This window comes from Melozone crissalis, unplaced genomic scaffold (assembly GCF_028551555.1).
Source record: "Melozone crissalis strain CALT ecotype California unplaced genomic scaffold, PUWL_Pcris_2 ptg000253l_1, whole genome shotgun sequence".
Classification (NCBI taxonomy): Eukaryota; Metazoa; Chordata; class Aves; order Passeriformes; family Passerellidae; genus Melozone; species Melozone crissalis.
In genome coordinates this window covers 137,204-161,194 of record NW_026536011.1, presented here as the reverse complement: position 1 = coordinate 161,194, position 23,991 = coordinate 137,204, and the positions used below count along the sequence as shown (strand labels likewise).

The following is a 23,991-nucleotide window of genomic DNA, read 5'->3' as shown; positions in this document are numbered from 1 at the left end:
CTCCAAGTGCATCTCAACATTCCCAGTTTTTGTTCCTTCTTCCTCCCCTCTTTTCTTCCTGTTTTTCTTTATTTTGTTTTCCTGGTTTTCCCCTTTATCCACAGAAGTTTTGGGATCTTGTGGGATCCAGGATCCCTCCAGCCCCACAGGGAAGCGTCACCATCACCATTTCCCATTCTTCCATCCCAAATCCTCCCCTCCCCTGCTTCCCCCCAGGTGACAGCAGTGACAGAGCAGGGGGTGACACTTGGTTTGATGATCCAAACACTCCAAAAAACCCCAAAAATAACCCCAAACCCCACACGGATCCCAAAGGAAAAAAACTTTTTTGTTTTAGGGCTTTTTAGGTTTTTCTTTGTATTTCCAAAGCAGGGACTGTCCAGCGAGGGAGGTGACACTGGGGTTGCTTTGTTTGATGATCCCAAGGCTCCAAAAAACCCCAATAAAGAAACCCCAGACCCCACACAGATCCCAAAGGAAGAAACTTCTTTCTTTTAGGGGTTTTTAGGGTTTTTCTGTATTTCCAAAGCAGGGGACTGTCCAGCGAGGGAGGTGACACCTCTGGGGTGTCCCTGGTGCCAGGGGGACGCAGGTTTGGGGTTCCTTTTATGGCTCTTCACCCACTCGGGGCATCGTCCCCCACAGCGTTCTCCATCCCCTCCCATCTTTGTTTGGGATCCACGGCCAAATCCAGCCCCTCCACACGAATCCAGGACCACCAGAGGCTCCTCTCCCATGGACCCTGAGGCTCCTCAAGGTCATGTCCAGAAAATCCAATTTTTTCCCAGCACCTGTCCTTTTTTTTTTTTGGTAAAAAACCCTTTCCCCCCCTCCCCCACCCACCCCAAAACCCCACCGAACCCCCCCAAAATCCATCCTCCCTCAGCACTCCAGGGGCGCCGCCTGCACCTCCACGGCCAGGAGGTGTCCCCGGGGCTGCACGGGATAAACCACGCGCACCGGCCCCAGCGCCACGGAGCGATTCCCGCCGCCATCCGCCCGCTCGCCGCCACCGCCAGGAGCAGCAGGCACAGCAGCAGCGCCGTCACCAGCGTCCCCTGTCCCCACGGCATGCCCTGCCTGGCCTCTTTAGTCCTGGCGCGCACACAGGCCACCCTGAGCGGCGACGCCACCAAGGTGACGTGCAGACACGCCCGGTACTCGGTGTCGGGGCGCAGCCGGGTGATGTTGAAGCTGTGGGTGCCCGCCGGGATCCGCGCCGAGCCCCGGCGCCGCGCCCGGCGCCGAGCTGGCCCAGGTGAGGTTGGAGGAGACGGCGTTGAGGCACGGCCGCCAGGCCAGCAGGACGTGGTGGGGCTGGACGTCCACCCACCAGCAGCTCCGGCTCGGCCTGGCCCAGCGGGAAGGAGCGGTTGACCAGCACGCGGACGCCGCGGGTGTCGGCGCCCAGCAGGTTGTGAGCCACGCACGTGTAGAGCCCGGCCTCGCGCGCCGCGATGCCGCGGATCTCCAGCGTCCCCTCCGCGTGCACCTTGAACTTCCCGTCGTCCCCGAACGGCAGCAGCTTCGCCCCGGCCGGCGTCACCCAGTAAATCTCCGGCTCCGGCTCCGCCAGCGCCCGGCAGTGCAGGGCCACGTTGTCACCCACCTGGGCGTCCAGGCGCGCCGGGAGGCTGCGGGCGGAGATGAGCGGCAGGCACTGCTCCGTCATCTCCCGGAACGGGACGTCGCGGATGTGGCGGCGCTGGAGGTCGGGGGGCTCGGCGCAGAGCGTGGGACTGCGGCTCGATGAAGCGCACGCGGGGCCGGGTGCTGTTGACCCAGCGGATGACGCAGTCGCAGCGCAGCGGGTTGCCGTGGATGCTGATCTCCTGCAGGTTGGGCAGCGACTCCACCGTCTGCCGGTGCAAGGCACTTAGGGCGTTGTTGTTGAGCATCAGCGTCTCCAGCTGCGGAAGGTGCTGGAAGGCCTTGGGGTGGATGAAGGACAGCTTGGGGTTGTTGGTGACGTCCAGCTTGGTCAGCTCGGGGAGGTTGATGAGGGCGAACTGGTCGATGGACACCAGCTCGTCCATGTTGTTGAGGCCCAGCTCCTTGAGGTGCAGCATGTTGGTGAAGTCGCTCTGCTTGACCCTCTGCAGCGGGTTCTTGTTCAGATCCAGGAATTTCAGGCCGGGCACCTGCTGCAGAGCCCTCTTGGGGACATCTGCCAGCTTGTTGTCGTAGAAGGACAGGCTCTCCAGGCTCCTCAGCCCTTCCAGGGCGTAATCCGAGATCTCCCGCAGCTGCATCCCCGCCAGCACCAAACTCCTCAGGTTGCCCAGGGGCCGGAAATTCATGTCGAGGATGGCGTCCACCTTGTTCCCCCCCGACCATGAGGATCTCCAGGCTGGGCAGCATCTGGAACCAGCGGCTGTCCAGCGTCCTCAGCAGGTTGGAGTTGAGGTGGAGCCGCAGGAGGCTGCCCAGGCCGGCGAAGGCGCGGGGGGCGATGCTGCGGAGCCGGTTGTGGTTCAGGTAGAGCTCCTGAAGGTTCCCCAAGCCCGGGAAGCTGCTGTCGGGCAGATCAGAGAGCTGATTCTCCTCCAGGTGCAGGCTGAGCAGCTGGGGCATGTTCCTGAGCCCGAAATCCCAGACGTCAGAGAAGCTGTTCTGCGACAGATCCAGCTCGGACAGGTTCCGCAGGTAGCCCAGCTCGCCCTGCTCCAGCCTGGCGATGTTGTTGCTCTGCAGCAGCAGGGTCTGCGTGCCCCTCGGGCAGCTCCGGGGGCACCGAGGTGATGAAGAGGTCGTTGCAGTCCACCGTGGCCGCCTCGCGGTAGGCGGAGCGGGGCGTGTACCAGGGCCGGATCTGGCACACGCAGCGCGGGGGACACGCCACCCGCCAGGGCACCGTGGGCATGGCGCTGGCGGCCACCACGCACAGCAGGAGGCAGCTGGGCTGGAGGCCTCTCATTTTGGGGCTGCTGAAGGTCACAGGGAGCATCCAGAGCTGGCCACGGGGGGGGTGACAGCGGTGGCGGCGAGGTGGGGACGGCGCCCGTGGGGGGAGATGCTCCATGCGAGCCCCTGGAAGGGTCGGCCCCTGCTGGTGCCCCCCGAAATGGGAGCTCAGAGTGCTGGGGGCGCCTCAGTCAGAGATGGGCCCTCTTCTTCCTCCCCAAAGGAGTTGTTCCCGTGCTCGGCTGCATCTTCTGGGCTCCTCCTCGAGGTCATTCCTGGGAAAACAGCAAAGGTGGGTTAGAGGAGGATTTGGGCTCGTGGGGAGCAAGGGGCAGGGACAGGGGACAGGTTGGGGAGGTAAAAACCTGAGGATGGCACCACCAGGACCCCCAGTGCCTTCAAAACTGCCCAGCAAATCCATGAATTCAATTTTATATCCATGGCACTCAGTGTGCCCTCCCATCCTAGAGAATCTGGGTGGAGTTATCCCATGGAATCTGCCCAGGACCCCTCCAAACAAATCCATGAATTCTGCTTTATATCCATGATTGAACTGTGTCCTCCCATCCCAGAGAATCTGCGTGGAATTATCCCATAGAATCTTCCCAAATCAAATCCATGGATTCCATTTTATATCCATGGCATTCACTGTGCCCTCCCATCCCAGAGAATCTGGGTGGAATTATCCTGTAGGATCTGCCCAGGACCCTCCAAACAAATCCATGAGTTCCGCTTTATATCCATGATTGAACTGTGTCCTCCCATCCCACAGGATCTGGGTGGAATTATCCCATGGAATCTTCCCAGAATTCCCGAAACAACTCCATTAATTTCATTTTATATCCATGGCATTTTCTGTGCCCTCTCATCCCAGAGAATCTGGTGGAATTATCCCATGGAATCTGCCCAGGACCCTCCAAACAAATCCATGAATTCTGCTTTATATCCATGATTGAACTGTGTCTTCCCATCCCAGAGAATCTGCGTGGAATTATCCCATAGAATCTTCCCAAATCAAATCCATGGATTCCATTTTATATCCATGGCATTTTCTGTGCCCTCTCATCCCAGAGAATCTGGTGGAATTATCCCATGGAATCTGCCCAGCAGCCCCTGGATCTAGGGCTGAGCAGAGCCAGAGCTGCAAGAGTTGGGAATAAATTTCCATGGGAATAATTATCCCATGGGAATCATCTTCCTGCTCCTCATCCTCCCCAGCTCCAAATCCCCCCATGCAGGAGCTCCAGCCCCATTTGCAGCCCTCCAATGGGATATTCCTTAGGGAAAAACATCCCCCAAACGCCGGGAATGCTCTGGGGGGATCTGGGATAGGTTTGAACCCCCTCCAGCACCTCCTGCCCCTCTCCCAGTCCAGCCTTTGATTCCATGATTTCCTCCAGCTCTCCCACCCCACGCTGACCCCAATCCAACCTTTTCTTCCCTTAAAAGCCTCTCACCCAGCAGGGGAAAAAACAACAAAAAAAAAAACATTAAAAGACCGGGAAAAGCGAAGTTTCAGTTTTATCCCCGCCGTGCTCTCCCTGGAAAGGGGCTCCTGAGCCGAGTTTATTCCACATCAACTCCTCCCGTATCGATCCCCGCTCTTTTCCCTCCTTCCCCGCTGCTTTTAAAGCAGCTCCTGCAGAACCAGCATGAAAGGAAAGGATGGATCCATCGATTCCCGCTTCCCTCTGATGGATCCACACCTTTCCTTTTAAGTGCTCCGGCGTTTGCGGGTCTGTAAAAGTCTCCAGCTGCTCGAATATCTCTCGAATCTTTTCTCCGTAAAAAAAAATATTACGAAGGAATTTGGAGGAGTTTTATTTGTTTTCTTTGAGGTGTGAAGGAAACACTGGAGAAGGGCGCCTGGTTCCAACCCTGGTTTTCCAGGGAAAACCTCCCCAGCTCTGCTGGTTTCGTCCATAATTGGATTTTATCCCGTTTTTCCCAGCACAGGGCAGGGTTGCAGGGAGAAATCTTTGATGTGAGATGATCCAGGGGTTTGTGTGAGTCACGGGATGGGAACTTGTGGGAAAATGGCGGATTTGGGAAAAGTTGGGACCGAAATTCGTGGAAAGGAACAAACTGGGAGAAAAGGAAGAGCTTTAGCAGTGAGTGATCCCTGCTGAGGGGGGGAAAATCCTGGGAAAGGCACCTGGTTCCAACCCTGCTGGTTTCATCCATAATTGGATTTTTTTCCCTTTTTTCCCAGCACAGGGCAGGGTTGCAGCACGGATGGCTGGGAGAAATCCTGGATGTGGGATAATCCAGGGGTTTGTGCGAGTCACAGGATGGGAAGTTGAGGGAAAATGGTGGATTTGGGAAAACTTGGGACCAAAATTAATGGAAAGGAGCAAACTGAAGAAGAAATGAATAAGAAATAAATGAAGAAGAAGAAGAAATAAATACAGGGAAGGAGGAGAAATACTGAGATAAAGGAGAAATGCAAGAAAAAAGAGAAACACAGGGGGAAAGGAGAAAATGAAGGGGCAAAAGAGAAATGAAGCGACAAAAATGAGAAATAAAAAAGGACAAAGGAGAAATACAAAGGAAAAGGAGAAATAAATAAAAGGACAAAGAAGAAATTAGGCGACAAGAAGAAAGACATGAAGAAAGAAGAAATAAATAGAGGAACAAAGAAGAAATTAAGGAACAAGAAGAAATAAATGAAGAAAGAAGAAATAAATAAAGGGATGAAGGAGAAATAAATAGAGGGACGAAGAATTGTTAAAAATAGGTTAGAAACCATTGTGAAGTAGTTGATAATTGTTAATCATGTACTGTTAGTTTTCTAACCTATTTTTCACAGAACAAACAAATAAAGGGATGAAGGAGAAATAAATAAAGAGATGAAGGAGAAATAAATGAAGGGACAAAGGAGAAATAAATAAAGGGACAAAGGAGAAATAAATAGAGGGGACAAAGAATTGTTAAAAATAGGTTAGAAGCTGTTGTAAAATAGTTGATAATTGTTAAGCATGCACTGTTAGTTTTCTAACCTATTTTTCACAGAACAAACAAATAAAGGGATGAAGGAGAAATAAATAAAGGGATGAAGGAGAAATAAATGAAGGGACAAAGGAGAAATAAATGAAGGGACAAAGAAGAAATAAATGAAGGGACAAAGAAGAAATAAATAGAGGGACGAAGAATTGTTAAAAATAGGTTAGAAGCTGTTGTAAAATAGTTGAGAATTGTTAATGATGCACTGTTAGTTTTCTAACCTATTTTTCACAGAAGAAATAAATAAAGGGACAAAGGAGAAATAAATAAAGGGACAAAGAAGAAATAAATAAAGGGATGCAGGAGAAATAAATAGAGGAAGACAGAATTGTTAAAAATAGGTTGGAAACTGTTGTAAAATAGTTGATAATTGTTAAGCATGCACTGTTAGTTTTCCAACCTATTTTTTACAGAATAAATAAATAAAGGGACGAAGAAGAAATAAATAAAGGGACAAAGGAGAAATAAATAAAGGGACGAAGGAGAAATAAATGAAGGGACAAAGGAGAAATAAATGAAGGGACAAAGGAGAAATAAATAGAGGGACAAAGGGCCCCGAGTGTCGCCGGCTCCGTGGCAACCGCCCCCCCCTCGCCCCTCATCTGTATGCCCGGGGCTGAGCCCCGCGGCCGCCGCGGCTCCATGGAAACCCCGAGCTCCCGGAACCCCGGCCTGGGAGATGGGAGTTGGGATTGAGGAGCTGCCACAGGGAAAACTCGGTGGCTTTGGGGCGTTTTCAGGAATTCCGGGGGGTTTTGGCGCTCGGCAGTTGAGGGGTGCGTGTTCCCCGAGGTGGACGTTGCCGGGATGGGAGGGTTTTCCTGGGACGGAAAGGTTTTCCTGGAAAATGAGTTTTCCTGGAATATGGGGGTTTTTCTTGGGATATAAGGCTGTTCCTGGGATGGGAGAGTTTTCCTAGGATGGGATGGTTTTCCTGGAATACGAAGTTTTTCCCGCGATGGGAAGGTGTTCCTTATGGAAGTTTTCTTGGGATGGGAGGGTTTTCCTGGAATATGAGGGTTTTTCCTGGGATACTGAGGCTGTTCCTGGGGTGGGAGAGTTTTCCTAGGATGGGAGGCTTTTCCTGGAATACGAAGTTTTCCCGCGATGGGAAGATGTTCCTGAAATATGAAAGTTTTCCTGGAACATCAGAGTTTTTGTTGGGATACGAGGCTGTTCCTGGAGTATAAGAGTTTCCCTGGAATTACAAGGGTTTTCCTGGAATTATGAGGCTGTTCCTGTGATGGGAAGGTTTTCCTGGGGTTCCAGGTTCTTCCTGGAATATGAGTTTTCCTGAAATATGAGGGTTTTCCTGGGATACCAGGCTATTCCTGGAATATGAGAGTTTTCCTGAAATACGAGGGTTTTCCTGGGATACCAGGCCATTCCCACCCCTTTTTCCAGCAGCTTCACCCCCCTAAACCCAACACCACCCCCGACGGTGACGCGATGTCCCCACACGTGTCCCCATCGTGTGCCACCCTGTGTCCCTCACAGCAGCCTCCAGCTGCCATTTCGGGATGTTATTCCCTAAAAAAACCATTTCCAGGAGTCGGGGAACACCTGGCAAAGTCCCTGCTGAGGTCTGAGCTGGGATTTTTGCTCGGGAAAAGCAAATTTGGAAGCGTTTCCTTGGAGCTTTTCCCAGCAGAAGGAGGGTGCGTTTATATGGGATTTTGGGAAGAAATCCTTCCCCATGAGGGCAGCGAGGCCCTGGCACAGCTTCCCCCACCCTGGAAGTGTCCACGGCCAAGCTGGACAGGGTTTGGAGCCACCAGGATGGGCAGAATCCGCTCCAAACTCCCTTTTCCAGCGATTTCTCCTCTCAATCATTGTTTTGTGCACAAGGATGGGATTTTTATTTTTTTTTTTCTCATCCTCCTGCATCTCGGCGGGCAGGGAGAGGGTGATAACGTGATTCCTGTTATTCCTGCTTGTCTGGGAGGCAGCCGGGAGATAAAAACGCAGCCGGGAGCAGCAGTGAAGAGCTCGGGAACCCGGGGGCAGCAGCCGCCTCTTATCTCTTATCTCGGTGCTTCTCTGACTGTCTCCGGCTGGATTTTAATGAGGAGGGCTGGGAAATCAGCCTGGTGTGCTCATCCGGGCGCTCCCGGGCTTGGGATTGTTGTCTTGGCTCTGGAATTGTCGTCTTGGCTCTGGAATTGTTGTCTCGGCTCTGGAATTGTTGTCTTGGCTCTGGAATTGTCGTCTTGGCTCTGGAATTGTTGTCTTGGCTCTGGAATTGTCGTCTTGGCTCTGGAATTGTTGTCTCGGCTCTGGAATTGTTGTCTTGGCTCTGGAATTGTTGTCTCGGCTCTGGAATTGTTGTCTTGGCTCTGGAATTGTCTTGGCTCTGGAATTGTTGTCTCGGCTCTGGAATTGTTGTCTCGGCTCTGGAATTGTCTCGGCTCTGGAATTGTTGTCTTGACTGGAATTGTTTTGCCTCTGAAATTGCTTTACCTCTGGAATTGTCTCACCTCTGGAATTGTTGTCTCGGCCTTGGAATTGTTGTCTCGGTTCTGGAATTGTCTCGGTTCTGGAATTGTTGTCTTGCCTCTGGAATTGTTGTCTCGCCTCTGGAATTGTTGTCTCGGCTCTGGAATTGTCTCTGGAATTGTTTTGTTTGTGGTTTTCCCCCTCCAGACGCTCCCGCAGGTTCCTGTGGCATCCCCGATCCAGGCTCAGCCTCCAGCCTGGAAAAAGGGGCAGAATTTGGCCCTCCCGGCCTCAAACTGCACATTCCAGAGGGGTTTGGATGCCGCAGTCATTCCCTAAGGATCGAACATCCCATCCCAAAGGAGATTTGGAGATGCTCAGGTCCCTGGGCTGGGGGTCCCTTCTCCAAAATTCAGCTTTTGGAGTTTGGCCTTTTCAAAAGTTCATAAATCCCCAGGGATTTTCAGACAAGAAGCCTCAGATCTTTCATTTTCAATGAGGAAGCCTCAAATCTATGATTTTCAGCCCAGAATCCTCAAATCCATGATTTCCAGACAGGAAGATTTACCTGATTTTCAACCCAGAAGCTTCAAATCCATGATTTTTAGACAAGAAGCCTCAATTCCATTATTTTCAGACAAGAAGCCTCAAAACTATGATTTTCAGACAAGCCTCAAATCCATGATTTTCAATCAGAAAGACTCAAATCCCTGATTTTCAGCCCAGAAAGTCTCAAATCCATGATTTTCAGCCCCTGGACCACCTCATTTTATCCCTGATCCTCAGGCCATGGTGTTAACCTGGAGCATTTGGAATTGCCCAAATTCCATGGGGGGATAAAGCTGGCTGAGCTCTGCCCCTGGAGAAATCCGGGGCTGGGGAGGTGGAATTTCAGCTGGATTGTCCTTCCCTGTGGAAAATCCAGGTTTTTCACCCCCCCTGAGCCGCGCTGGGCTGCAGCTCTCTGCGTTTTTGGGAGCAGCTCCAGCTCCTGGCAGCGGCTCCGGGCTGCAGCAGGAGCTGAACTCCGGCTGTGCCTGCGGATCCCCGCTCCCAAATCCCACATTTCCAACGGCAGATAAGAACATTCCAGGCAGAAATTGGGTGGGGAAGGAGGAAAAAACTGATTTTTGGGGTATTTATCACCCTGCCACCTCTTTTTTTTTTTATGATTTGCAGAGCGTTGGTTCGTATTTCCTCCCACACAGAATTCCATGGAATTTTCCCGTCCAGCCCCTTCCTATCCAGGCAGGGAGGTCACAGGTGCATTCCCAGAATATCCCAAAAATTTTCCCCTCCTGCTCCACGCCCTTCCCGGCTGTTCCTGCCTGGTTTTTCCTGAGCCATCCCCAGGATTTCCTTCCCAAGGGATAATTTAGAGCCCTTCAGCCTCTGGAAGCCGTCGCTGAGGGTTCCAGGGAAAGCCTCCAAGTGGAATTTGCTTCCAGATTTTGGGGAATTCTGTGATCAGCGCTGCTCCAATCACTGCACTGGGAACTGTGGGGAGCTGGGAGCCCCCAGCATTCCTGCCCCATCCCATCCCATCCCATCCCATCCCATGGATCCCATCCCATCCCATGGATCCCATCCCATCCCATCCCATGGATCCCATCCCATCCCATCCCATCCCATCCCATCCCATCCCATCCCATGGATCCCATCCCATCCCATCCCATGGATCCTATCCCATGGATCCCATCCCATTCCCCAAAGGAACTGTGGGATTTTGCCGGGATCAGGCCCCGTTTTTGCATCCCGTGGGTGCAGCGGGAATGCTCAGGATCCACATCCCGCTGGAAAATCCCTCTGTGGGAGCCCAGGGAAGGGCTCAGCCCCCCAGAATTCCATAAAATTGGAATTTTGGAGCGCTGCTTCATGCAGGGCACAGCAGGGACGCCGCTGTGTCATTCCCCGTGACCTTCCCAGCGGATGGGGAACGATGGATAATTAATTCCTCATTAACGCCGCCTCATTTGCAGAGCAGCTCCCCCCAAACCTCCCCCTTTTCCCTTCCGCCTCCAAGGACAGGAATGTCTGGGAATGTCAAAGGGTTTGAGCTCCTGGGAATGTCACAGGGTTTGAGTTCCTGGGAATGTCAAAGGGTTTGAATTCCAGAGCTGCTCCCACGGAATTCCAGCTCAGGGCGGCACCTGTGGGATCAGAGCCATTCCCAATCCCAGGGAAGTCTCTCCCTGCTTTTCTCCTGGAGCATTCCGGCCTCCTTGGATGCCAGAAAGGCCTGGAATGACCAAACCCCTTGGAATCACATCCCAGCCGTGTCTGCAGGATCTGGGATTCTCCTGGGGGAGCTGATCCCGTCCTGGGGATCCCTCCAGGGCCAGGAGGCCTCTGGAATTCCACAAGGACTCTGGAATTCCACAAAGACTCTGGAATTCTATCAGGACTCTGGAATTCCACAAGGATTCTGGAATTCCACAAAGACTCTGGAATTCCATCAGGACTCTGGAATTCCACAAGGATTCTGGAATTCCACAAGGACTCTGGAATTCCACAAAGACTCTGGAATTCCATCAGGACTCTGGAATTCCACAAGAACTCTGGAATTCCACCAGGACTCTGGAATTCCACAAAGACTCTGGAATTCCACAAGGACTCTGGAATTCCATCAGGACCCTGGAATTCCATCAGGACTCTGGAATTCCACAACGACACAAGGTCCTGCTGCCAGGGGACAACCAAAGGTGCCCCAGCTCCCAATTCCCGACAAATTCCAAGCCTGGAATCGCTGGCTGCAGGTCAGGGCGGAAAGGAGGGAAGCTCTAGCAGTAGAAAAAAACCCAGGAAAAGATCAAATCCAGGCTTTTCCAGCGGATCCAGCCCCGCCAAGGAAAGGGAACAACCCCCAGCATCCCCGAAGAAAAGCCGCGGATCGGCGCGGATGCCGAGGAGTCATCAGGAATCCTAAGGAAAACCTACGGTTGCCATGGCAACTGGCAGGCACGGCTGCGGGGCCGCCTCACCCCCTCCCCGGGCACGGAGCGGATCCGTGGGATGGAGGCGAATCCCTCTGGGAAGGCTCGGGGAGCCGGGGAGGGGATGGAGCCGCGCTGCTTTTATGGGATTTTGGGGGCTGAGCCGCTCCCGGCGCTCCCCGAGAGGGGTTTTCCAGCGGGATGTGGATGCTGCGCCCACCGGGTGGAAAATCCCTCCCTGATTCCCGGTAAATTCCATTTCCAGCTTATCTGGAATGAAATCATCCCGCTGAGAGCTGGGAGAGGAGGGGAAAGGGGATTTATCCATGGAGGAAAAACTGGGATGAGCTCAAACACCGCTGGGCTTGGAGCTGGAGCTGGAATGGCTCTGGAGCAGGAAGGAAAAGATTTGGAGAGCCAAAGAACATCCCAGCTGCTCATCCCCCTCATTCCCATGGAAAAATCCCTCAGTTTCCAGGGATTCTGCAGCAGGAAATGGGAAAACCTGGAAAATGCAGCAGGAAAAGCTGATCCCTGTCCCAATAGACCTTGAGGGCTGCTGATGGAACCACATCCATCTCCCAAAACCATTTCCCAATCCATTTCCCAAATCCATCTCTCAAATCCATTTCCCAAATCCATCTCCCAAATGTCTTTTCCAAATCCATTTCCCAAATCCCTTTTCCAAATCCATTTCCCAAATCTATTTCCCAAATCCGTTTCCCAACATGAGTGTGGGCACAGCAGGAGAAATTCCTGCTCTCCCATCTTTTCAGCATCCTGAGAATTCCAGGAAAACTGGGAAAATCCATGGCCAAGCCAGGGAGGACAACTCTGCCCAAGAGGATTTTACTGGGAAAAAAAGGAGCCAAGGAATTATTAAAGAGCCGTAAAAACAGCTGGAAAATGTTCCTGAAATCCCTTTTTTTAAACAAGAATTCCATGGAAAGGGAATTCCAGGGTGGATGGAAATTCAGGGACCTGGAATTCTGAAGGACTGGCCCTGGGTGCTTCCAAAGGGATGAATCCCACCAAACTCCAGGAATTCAGGAATGCCGGAGCTCCCCAGAGCCAGGATTGGGACAACCAATCCCGGGAGCTCGTGGGAGTTGGGAAAAGTGACTCAGAAATGGGACCGGGCTCAAAATTTTCCATGGGAATCCAAACATTCCTGGGAAAAACGGGCTCTACAGCAATTTTCCAATCGGGATCAAAGCTTCCACCCCATTTCCTTTTTTTGGGGGGGATTTCAAGGCAAGGGAGAGGCTTTGATGAGGCATCAAACGCTGCTTGGAGCAGCCAAAATATTCCTTGAAATGTAAGGATCATCCTGGGAAGGGTGACAACCACAGGATGGAAAAGCTTCTCCTGGCACAGACCGAATTGGTGCATTTTTAATGGATCATAAATTGGAAAAATCCCCTTTTTTTTCCAGGTAGAATTTGTATTTTTAATGCTTTCCCCCCGTCGTTATTCCCAAAGGTCCTGCTGGGAATCAGGGAAGCAAAGCTGCTGCTTTTCCTTCCTAAAAAAGATCTGGAGCTGGCTGCTCTGATCCTTTGGGAAAAGATGGTTGAGATGCAAAACCCCTTTTCCTGCTGATTCCAAATTCCTCATTTAAAATTCCTTATTAAAGCCTCTCTCTTCCCCAAAAAAACCCAATTTTTTTCCCAGCCTGGTTTCTTCTCATTTTGTCCACTGGGAAGGACAAAGCACCAACCCTCAGATTTCACCTGGGATTGATTATTTTTGTTAGGATCGTTATAAATTCCATTAAAAATGGGATTTTTAACAGAGATTGGGAGACTTGAGCCTGGAGAGGGTCAGGAAAATCCAGGATCATTCCTAGAGGGGAAAACCCGGCCTTAATTCCAAGCAGAGCTGGTGAATAACTGATCCCAAATAATTTATCCCGAATAATTATCCCAAATAATTTATTCCCGAATAATTTATGGATCTAGTCTGGGTGAGAGGAGCCCCAGACTTCAGTTCCAATTAATGCCTTTGTGAATTGTCTGGGAACGGATCCCAATTTTTCCCATTTTTATTTGTTCCCCGGGATCGCGCTCCAAACGGAGCCGCCGCACAATTCCTGCTTTTCCCGAGTGTTTGCAAACAGCTCCCACTGCCAGCATTTGGAGGGGGTTTTCCAGCCCCTATCCCACCTTGGAATCTGTGGGAATTTTCATGGGAATGGTCCTCAAGAAGTCCTGGCTGGATGGAGAGGGGACAGCAAAGGCTCCCGAGGCAGTTTTCCCAAAAAAATCCTAAAATTCAGCAGCTGGATCCGCATTTTCCAAAGCCTTCCATAAATAAATGGATGGCCTGGAATGCTGCTGGGAATTCCAGAGGCTGCCTGGGTCCTGGATAAATGGATGCTGGAAGTGGCCAGGTTTATCCAGGTTTATCCCCTGACTCAGGAGCGGCGATCCTGATCCCAAAATTCCACCCCAAAATCCCAGTGCGGGGTTTTATCTACAGGGAACTCCCCAAAATTTCAGGAATTTTGGACTCATCCCATTTTCCTGCTTATCCCGGTGCCCTGGTGGGAAGCAGCAACTGGGATTGGGATTCTCCTTCCCAAACTGGGTTGGGAATTATTCCCTTGGGAATAATCCCATAAAATCAAAGTCATGGGGGAGGGAGAGATCCCAGCCCTCATTCCAGAGGCTTGGGATTGGGAACAAACAGTGGGAACAGCTCCTTCATGTCCTGGAAAAGGGATTTGGGATCAAAAGGGGGGCGGTGATGAATTTTTGTGTCCTTTTGGGACATCGGGAATGTCATCCCATGGAATCTCCCGTGGAAGGGAAGAAGAATTAATGACCAGGGTGATCCAGGAGGAAATCTGGGAATGAAGGGGCAGAGCCTCATGTTTGGGGTTCACCTGCACAGGTGGAATTCCCAACATCCCCTGCACCGGCTCTGGGCATTCCCAGCATCCCCCCGATCCCTGTCCTAGCCAGGAAATCCAGGATCACATCCCAGAACGGCAGGGAAGTGTTTTTCCAGCTGAAAGCAGGAGTGGGACGATCCCTGAGCTTCAGGAGAAGGAGCCGTGGCTGGGCAGGGCGGCAGGAGTGCTCTGGAATTGAAATCGGAATTCCCTGGGAATCTGAGATTCCGTGGGAATGGGAACAACTCCTCTGAACCCCCGAGGGGGCAATTCCAGCTCAATACCCGCGGTTTTGGGAAAAGGGAATTCCTGCAGCCCCGCTGAGGCTGGATGGGGTCGGGATGGGGTTGGATGGGGTTGGGATGGGGTTGGATCAGGGTCCTGCAGAATTCCTGGCTCTTTTCCCTGTGCCAGAGGGATCCCAAGGGCTCTGCCAGGGCTCTGGGCACGGCTCAGCTCCCGGTTTTCCTCTGTGGATGGGAAGAGAGATCCCATCCAAAGGGAAGGGTTGGGAATGGGAATGGGAATGGGAATGGGAAGAGAGATTCCAGACAAAGGGAAGGGTTGGGAATGGGAAGAGAGATCCCAATCAAAGGGAAAAGTTGGGAATAAGAAGAGAAATCCCAGCCAAAGAAAAGGATTGGGAGTGAGAGGAGAGATCCCAGCTAAAGGAAAGGGTTGGGAATGAGAAGAGAGATCCCAGTCAAAGGGGAGGGTTGGATTGGGAAGAGAGATCCCATCTAAATAAAAGAGTTGGGAATGGGAAGAGAGATCCCAGCCAAAGGGATGATTGGGAATGGAAAGACATCCCAGCTAAAGAAAATGGTTGGGAATGGGAGGAGAGATTCCAGCCAAAGGGAAGGGTTGGGAATGGCCGAGGAGCAAAGGCCAAGCCCGGCCCTCAGATCCCAATCCTGCTCTGCCACTTCCAGCGGCGCCAGCAGGTGACAAAGCCGCTCCTGCTGCCCTCAGAGGGGACACAGAGAGCCGGGAATGCCAGGAAAAGCCTCAGCAGGGCAGAATCGGGATCCTCCGGCACAGCGAGCCAGGGCTGGAGCCGGGAGATGCTGCCCGGTGTCCCTGGAGTGACCTGAGGGACCTCCCAGGACAATTCCCAGGACAGGGAATCGTGTCCGGAGCCACCGCAGGCTGGGGATGAGGGAGGTTGGGATGAGCCATTCCCATCCCGGCTTCTCCAGGGGCTCTGCCCGTGCCCAGGCTGCAGGATCGGGGCTCTGCGAAAGGCAGGGCTGGGTCCTGGCTCGGCACCAGCGCGGAGGGGACAGGGAGGGGACACGCAGGGGACACAAGAGGGGACAGGGGTGACACCCGCGCGTCGCTCCGGAGCTGCCACAGCCCCGGCACATCCAGGCTGGAGGGAGCGGATCCCGACGGCAGCGCCCACCTGCAGCTCCAGCCACAGCATCCCCGGGAACGCCGCTCCCGGGGACTCCGGCCCTGCGTGTCCAGGGCTTCTCCCGCTCCTCCTGGGCGCCTCCAATCCCTTTCTCCAGGCTCTGGGAGAAGCCAGGGCCGGGCTGAGCGCCGGGGGAGGCGAGGGCAGCGCTGGCTCAGCCGCACACGGAGCGCGGGGTCCCTGCCTGCCCCGAGCCCTTTCCCGGAGCGGCTCCCGGGGATCACCCTGGGGCTCTCCGGGCTGGCTGGGCACGGCCCCGGGCAGGGCAGGGCTGGGCACGGCCCCGGGCAGCGCTGGGCACGGCCCCGGGCAGGGCTGGGCGCTGGCACAGGGACCCGGGCAGGGCTGGGTACGGCCCCGGGCAGGGCAGCGCTGGGCAGGGCTGGGCTGGGCACGGCCCCGGGCAGGGATGGGCACGGCCCCGGGCAGGGCTGGGCGCTGGCACAGGGACCCGGGCAGGGCTGGGTACGGCCTCGGGCAGGGCAGCACTGGGCAGGGCTGGGCTGGGCACGGCCCCGGGCAGGGCTGGGCGCTGGCACAGGGACCCGGGCACTGCGGACGGGTGCAGCCGCGGCGGGGAGGGGCAGAGCTGGGCAGCGGGGGGAGGTAAACACGGCACCGGTACAGAAAGCAGGAAAATGACATTAAAATGACACCAAAATGACACCAAAATGATTGTTCCCGACGCGTCCTTTGCCATCACCTTTGCTGTTCCCCCCTCCTCGGCCGGCTGTCCCCAGGTGGAGGAGGGCTGGCCAGGAGCCCCAAGGACCGCGTTGTTCCTCTCTTTCACACCCAACGTCCCTCCCGTCACATTTTCCGCGTCGCTCGGGCACCCAGGGGTTAACGCCCGGGAAGCGCCGCTCCCGCCCGGATCGCATCCTGGCAGCATCCCTGGATCCCGGCCCCGCCGGCGGCTCCGTGACCAGCGCATCACCCCCGGCCCCGCCGCCCTCACCCCCCGCTCCCACCCGCGCCGGGCCGAGGATCCGCCGGATCCCGGAGGAGTTTCCAGGAGCGGGGATGCAGCTCCCACCCCGCGGTACCTGGGAGCCATCCCTGCCTTCCTCCCGTCGCTTCAACCCCTCCCGAAGCGCCGCTCTCCATCCATTCCCTGTTATTTTTTTTCCCCCACCCCGTTTATTTCCAAACGCACCATTTCTCCTCAAACCCGGCATCGAGCAGGGAAAGCAAAGCTCTGGAATGGCAAAAAAACAACCCCGAGCGAGCTGGAGGCGCCGGCTCGCTGCTGCAGCGCGCAGGAGCCCCCCCAAAGTCACCCCCGGCCCCAAAACCCCCAAACCGCGGCGGTGGCCCCCAGCTCACCCTCCGAGCCTGTCCCCGTCCCCCGGCGCCGCTGTCACCGCCTGCCGCCCCCCGCCACAGCTGCCCGCACATCTGGCAGACAAAAGGCCGGCTGGCTCCGGAGCTGTCACCGCTGGCGGGGTCTGTCCTTGTCGCTGAGGACGGCGACAGGGCCAGCAGGACCCTCCGGCCACCCTCAGGGCTGGAGGCGGCGGGGAGAGCTCCTCACCCTTGGCTCGCCCGGCGCCTTCGCAGCCGCACCGTCCCCGCTCCCCCTCCTCCTCCTCCTCCTCCTCCTCCCTCTCCTCCTTCTCCCCTCCCTCCCCAATCCTCCTCCTCCTCCTCACTCCAGCCTTGTCGCCACGGCGTGCCACCCACCCGAGGCAGCTCCTGCCTTAACCCCTGCGGCTCCGGCCTCTCCTGGGGGATGATGCCGAGGGATGAAGGCTCTCCCGAGGATGCTGATCCGGCCCTCGGCATCCGCAGCGCTCCCGCTGCGCCACCGCCGCCCCCTCCCCGCACACGGGGGTCGCCCAGCCCGGGGGCTGCGGGGGTGGCTGCGAGGGGAAGGGGACGCTCGGTGGATTTGGGATTTGCGTCCCAAATTTAGGATTTGTGTCCCAGATCTCCTCCTGCCCACCGGGATTTCTCGGCATTTCCAAAGATGACCCCGCCAGCCCCGTGTCCCTCCCCGAGGGGACAGCGAGGCCACCCCGCGAGTTCCCCGGCTCTGTCCCCAAGCAGGGCGCGCTGCCAGGGGCTCGTTTTCCCCAAAAAGCGATTTTCAGAGAAATCTTAACCTTGGGAAAAAACTGGGGAAAATCTGCATTTTGCCCTTGTCACCCCAGCTGTGTCACCCAGAGGGTCACCCACAGTGACACCCAGCATGACATGGGGACAAGGACCTGTCACCGGCAGCTGTGGGGCTGGGACAAGGGCAGGATTTGGGATGCGGGCAGCAGAGCAGGCTCAGCTTTATTTTTGCATCCCAGAAAAGCTTTTCCCATCCCCGGAGAGGGACAGAGGGCCCTGGGAGGGGCGCGGTGACAGCGGCCATCGAGCGCCCGTTTCATGCTGGGTTTGGAGAGCGGAGCCGGGGCTTGGCTCCAGCCCGGGGCTGGGGACGGAGCGGGGCTGGAGAGGGGCTGGGGGCTGGATGAGGGTTGGAACTCGGGGCTGGAAGTCGGGCCTGGAATTCGGGGCTGCAACAGGGTTGGGGTCTGGATCAGAGCTGGAACTCAGGGCTGGAATTGTGTGTGGGGCGGGGCTGGAGCTGGGCTGGGGTCTGGATCAGGGTTGGAATTTGGGGCTGGAGCTCGGGTCTGGAATTCGGGGCCGCCATCTGGATCAGGGCTGGAACTCGGGGCTGGAGTCTGGATTAGGGTGGGAATTTGGGGCTGGAGTGGGGCTGGGTTCTGGATCAGGGTTGGAGCTCGGGGTTGGAACTCGGGGCTGGAACTCGGGGCTGGAGCGTGGTTGGAGTGGGGCTGGGGGCTGAATCAGGGTTGGAACTCGGGGCTGGACTTCGGGGCTGGAATTCTAGGCTGGAGCAGGGCTGGGGGCTGGATCAGGATTGGAATTTGGGGCTGGAGCGGGGCTGAAGCTGGGTTGGGGTCTGGATAAGGGCTGGAACTCTAGGCTGGAGCTCAGGACTGGAATTTGGGGCTGGAGTGGGGCTGGATCAGGGTTGGAATTTGGGGATGGATCAGGGCTGGGGTCTGGATCAGGGTTGGAATTTGGGGCTGGAAAAAGGCTGGGGTCTGGATCAGGGTTGGAACTCGGGGCTGGAATTTGGGTCTGGAGTGGGACTGGGGTCTGGATCAGGGTTGGAATTTGGGGCTGGAATTCGGGGCTGGAGCAGGGCTGCAATTTGGGGCTGGGGTCTGGATCAGGGCTGGAGCTCGGGGCTGGAGCGGGGCCGCGCACACGCCGAGCAGAGCTCGCAGAGCGCTCGGAGTGACCTGATTTAATTGGCAGCACTTCAATGGCATCGAGTCGCTGCCCGCCCCCCTCGGCAGAGCCCTTCCGCAGGCGCCTAACGCGAGCTGGGCTCGGGTTCAGCCTCACTAAAGCCGGGCTTTGCTTTAGAGCGTCCCCGGGGTCGGGGGGCTCAACTGCACCGGCCCCTCCAGGATTGTCCAACAGCAAAAGGAAAAATCGGAGCTGGGTCACGGGAGGAAATTCCCGTTTATTTTTCCCAGATCCCTTTAGCATCCTGTGGAAACTGCTGAGGAGCTCCGGCTGGGCTGGGAAAACCCTTCCAGGGGGATTTGGAGGGCTGGGAAAGCCTTTCCAGGGGGATTTTGTGCCCGTTCCCGCTGCCAGGGCTGGGGGCACCTGGAGCAGAGGTTGGGTTGGTTTGCAGCCCCCTGTGCTGTGGGGCTGGCAGGGAAATGCCCTTTGAAATGTCCCAAATTCCTATGGAAGGCTCTGTGGAGCTCCTGGAAAAGCCCTTCCAGGTGGATTTCGAATGCTCCAGGTGGATTTTGGCTGCTCCGGGCATTCCCGGGGGATGGGGAAGCCGCTCCCAGGTGTCCCGGAGCCCTGCCAGTGCCCCATCCGGCCTCGCCCCGCTCCTGCCGCGCTGCTGCAGAGGCTGAGTAATTCCCGAGGCTCCCGAGATGCTCCTCAGGCTGCCGAGCACATCCCGATCCAGGTTTTAATTGCGTGGGATTGCAGCCGAGATGGCTCTGATTTATCCTCCCTGCTGCGCCAGCGCTTCTCCCCCGGCCGGCTCTGGGATCCACCTGGAGAATATTCCCTGGGAAAGGGTTAAAAATGTTCCTTAAAACCGGGAAAAAAATAAAATCTCGGAGTCTGGAGTGGGGTTTTCCCTCTCACATTTGTGAGGTTGTGAGATTCCCATTCTTTTATCCCTTAGGATGCGAGGTGAGGTCCTGGGGGAGTGCACTGAGGAATTTTCCTGGAGAACCACGGGATTTAGGGGGTTAAGCCAGGCTCAGCCAAGCTCAGCTCTACCAGACCTGGATGAACAAAAGGGTCCCAGCACCTTTTATTCCCTTCTGGGTCAGGAAAACCCCATGGATGGAGGAACCCTGCAGGCATCCCAAATCCCGTTTTTAATTCTGCTCCCCCATCCCAAATTTAATTCCCATAAGTTTGGGATGAGGCAAGGTCACCCCTGTGGCGGGGATGGGAATGGGATCCTGTCCCCTTTCCCCAGCTGGAGGTGAATTCCCAAATCCAGAGCCCTGAATTCAGGGCTGTCCCTCTCCCTTCCCATATCCCAAGAATTCCCCTCCTTTTTTCCCCTTCCCAAATCCCATTTTTAACCCCAATCCCAAATCACAGCAGCCTCCCCAAATCCCCACCTCCCCCATGGAAAGATCTTGGAATCCTCTGGAATTTCCATGATCCAGGAATGGGAAATGTTCCTCCGCTCCCTTTACTCCCTGCATTTTGGGGCTGCTTTATGGCTGCCATAAAAGCTGCCCGTAAATCAGGGCCGATCCCATAAAAACCAGGAAAAACTGGAATTAGAGCCCAGATGGGAGCGGCTCTCTCTGCCAGGGCTGGGATTTATCCTTTCCTCATTTCCAGACATCTTCAGGCCCACTTTGGGAGGAAATTCCAGGGTGAGCACACCTGGTAGGGTCTCCCATTTATGGGGTTTTTTTATGGAGAACGTGGGATTTTTTAATGGATAACCTTGGGGGGGATTTTTTTATGGATAATGAGGATTTTTTATGGATAACATGGGATTTTTGATGGAAAACATGGGATTTTTTTATGGATAGGATGGGGTGGCTTCTTATGGATAACATGGGATTTTTTAATGGATAACATGGAGGGTCTTTTTATGGATAATGAGAGTTTTTTATGGATAACATGGGATTTTTTGTGGAAAATATGGGGGATTTTATGGATAACATGGGATTTTTTTAAATGGATAACATGGGTTTTTTTATGAATAATGAGGGGGTTTTTATGGATAACATGGCATTTTTTTATGGATAACATGGATTTTTTTAATGGATAATGAAGAGTTTTTTATGGACAACATGGGGGGTTTTTAATGGATAATGGGGGGGAATTTTTGATGGATAATGGGGGGGAATTTTTAATGGATAACATGGGATTTTTTATGGATAATGTGGGGATTTTTTAATGAACAATGTGTAGTGTCACAGGGGCCATGGGATGTCACCATCATGGGAGTGTCACCATTACAGAGGACAATGGGGCGTCACTGTCACCATCACGGGGGTGTCACCATCATAGAGGACAGAGGGGCGTCACTGTCACCATCATGGGGGACAAGGGGATGTCACTGTCACAGGGGACAATGGGATGTCACTGTCACCATCACAGGGGTGTCACTGTCACAGAGGACAATGGGGTGTCACTGTCACCATCACAGGGGTGTCACCATTACAGGGGACAATGGGGCGTCACTGTCACCATCACGGGGGTGTCACCATCATAGAGGACAGAGGGGCGTCACTGTCACCATCATGGGGGACAACGGGATGTCACTGTCACAGGGGACAATGGGATGTCACTGTCACCATCACAGGGGTGTCACTGTCACAGAGGACAATGGGGTGTCACTGTCACCATCACAGGGGTGTCACCATTACAGGGGACAATGGGGTGTCACTGTCACCATCATGGGGGACAACGGGATGTCACTGTCACAGGGGACAATGGGATGTCACTGTCACCATCACAGGGGCGTCACCATTACAGGGGACAATGGGGTGTCACTGTCACCATCATGGGGGTGTCACCATCATAGAGGACAGAGGGGTGTCACTGTCACCATCACGGGTGTGTCACCGTCACCATCACGGGTGTCACCATCACAGAGGACAATGGGGATGTCACTGTCACAGAGGACAGTGGGGTGTCACCGTCACCATCACGGGGTTGTCATCGTCCCAGGGATCCCCTCACCCCAGCCCTGTTTTCCCTCCCTTCCCCCGGGGCTCTGCTCGGGGACATTTTTCCCCCTGGGGACATTCCAGGTGGGCGTCAGAGCCCGCGCTGGCGGTGCCACCGTTCCCATAGCAACGGGAGCCACCTCGTCCCTCCCTCCTGGCTGTGGGGACACACCTGAGTGTCACAAACCGGGTGGAATTTGGGAAGGAATTCCTCCCTGGAGAGGGGCTGGGATGGAATTCCCAGAGAATCCGGGGCTGATCCATCCCTGGGATTGTCCAAGGCCAGTCTGGAAAATCCTGGGATAGTGGAAATGTCCCTGCCCATGGAATGGGATCACTGGCAATCCTAAAATTGGAGTTTTAGGCCCCTTCCCGTGTCCAAGGCCAGCCTGGAAAAACCTGGGATGGTGGAAATGTCCCTCCCCATGGAATGGGATCACTGGCAATCCTAAAATTGGAATTTTAGGCCCCTTCCAGTCCAACCCATTCCCATTCTTGGAGCTTCCTCCCTCTCCTTTTCCCAGCCCTTCCCATGATCCCAGAGCTCCAGGCCCTGCTGTCTCCTCACAAACCCTCACTGGAGGCTGGACAGGGATAAATCCCAACTAAACCAGGCCAAAACTGTCCCCCCAAATTCATTTATTTCTCCTCACTCACATTCCCTAGCTCTGTTCTTCCCATCCTGGCACTGCCCCAGCTCACCAGGGAATGGCTCATTATGGGGATTTCCAAAAAAAAAAAAAAAGGGGAAAAACCCTGGGATCTGCTTTTTGGGGGGCACTGAAATGTTTTTCCGCAGCTTTGGCACATCCTGGGGGGGCTGATGAGGCTCAGACTGGGCAGGACGAGGTTTTGCTCCCAGTTTGTCCCAGTTCCCAGAAAGGCGGTGGGAGATTGGGAATGCTCCTGGCTGGAAAAGGAGGAGGAGGAGGAGGAAGAGGAGGAGGAGGCCTGCAGGGTTGCCATGGCGATTGAGCATCTCCAAATCCTCGGATTATTTATCCCCGGGTTTGTTTAGGCTGAGGGAAAGCCTTGAGGGTGGGAAGAGGGTTGGGGTGTGAGGAAGAGGAGTGTGGGAGTCCAGGAGTTCTGATCCTAGAGGAGAAATCCCAAAATTCCAGCCCTGGGGCTCAGCTCCACCTCTGGAGCAGCAAAAAATGGAGAGTTTGGGATGGTTTATGGGGAATTTTCCCTCTGAGGGATCCTGTGATCCCAAATGTGCCCTGGAATTCCACTGTGGGATCTGGCCCATGGAATCCAGGCTTTGTTGGGAATAATTTGGGTGTGTGGATGGATTTGGATCAGGCCCTGGTGCTGGATGCTGGGAATGCTTTCCAAACTCATTTCCTAAATTCCAGAGGAGCTTGATGGAGTGATCCTCTGATTTCTGGGATTAAACATCACCTCATTCCCTTCCGGGAGCACTGGAGTATCCCAGGCGCTTCCAGCTGTATCCAGCTGCAAATCCCCTCGGGAAGAACCACCCTGTGTCCTGTCCCCCCTTGGGGCTCAGCCCCCTGTGCTGGGTTGGTGACATTCCAAGAATTCTCCCAGGATGCTCCTTCCAGATGTGTCCCTGCACATCTGCTGCCACTCCCAAGGAAAACTGGGACACTTTGGGGTGTTTGGAGCTGGAATTTTGGGGTAAAACAGGAGAAATTCACTGAGAGAGACAGGAACATCCCAGTGTTTGCCATGTTCCCCCCTTCCCGCTCCCTTTTTTCCACGGGATCCGTAATTACTCCTAGACCTCATCTCCAATTCCTTTTGATGCCTCCTGTGTCCCCGTTATGTAAATCCCAGCGTGGGAATGCCGTGGATTTTATGGATGAGGAGTTTGTGCAGCTGAGGGGACACCTTGGATCGTCACATCAAAGGGCGAGGGAAAATGGCTCCGGGAAATCGGGAGCCCTGTGGAAAAATCGATTCCGTTTGATTTTGCCAACAGAGGTCGGCAGGAAGTGGGGAAAGAAATCCTGTTATTTTGGGAATGTTTTCAGAGGAGGAAGGGAGGGGAAAGGGAACGGAAAAAGGGAAAGGGGAAAGGGAACGGAAAAAGGGACAGAGAAAAGGGAAAAAAAGGGGGAAAGGAAAACAGGAAAGGGAAAAAGGGGAGAAAAGGGTGAAAAAGGGGGGGAAGAGGAAAAAAGGGGGAAAAGGGGAAAAAAAGGGGTGAAAAGGGGGAAAAAGGGG

General features: G+C 54.6%; 1 protein-coding gene across 1 annotated transcript; it reads right to left on the bottom strand.

Moving 5' to 3' along the window:
* Positions 1-871: 871 nt before the first annotated feature.
* Positions 872-17,168, bottom strand: LRRN2 (leucine rich repeat neuronal 2). The gene is given in 8 exon segments (XM_054294517.1): positions 872-1,004; positions 1,007-1,233; positions 1,235-1,329; positions 1,331-1,735; positions 1,737-2,330; positions 2,332-2,712; positions 2,714-3,179; positions 16,916-17,168. Coding segments are annotated over 7 exon segments (2,133 nt in total). The 5' UTR covers positions 3,023-3,179; positions 16,916-17,168; the 3' UTR covers positions 872-882.
* Between the last annotated feature and the right edge of the window lie 6,823 nt (positions 17,169-23,991).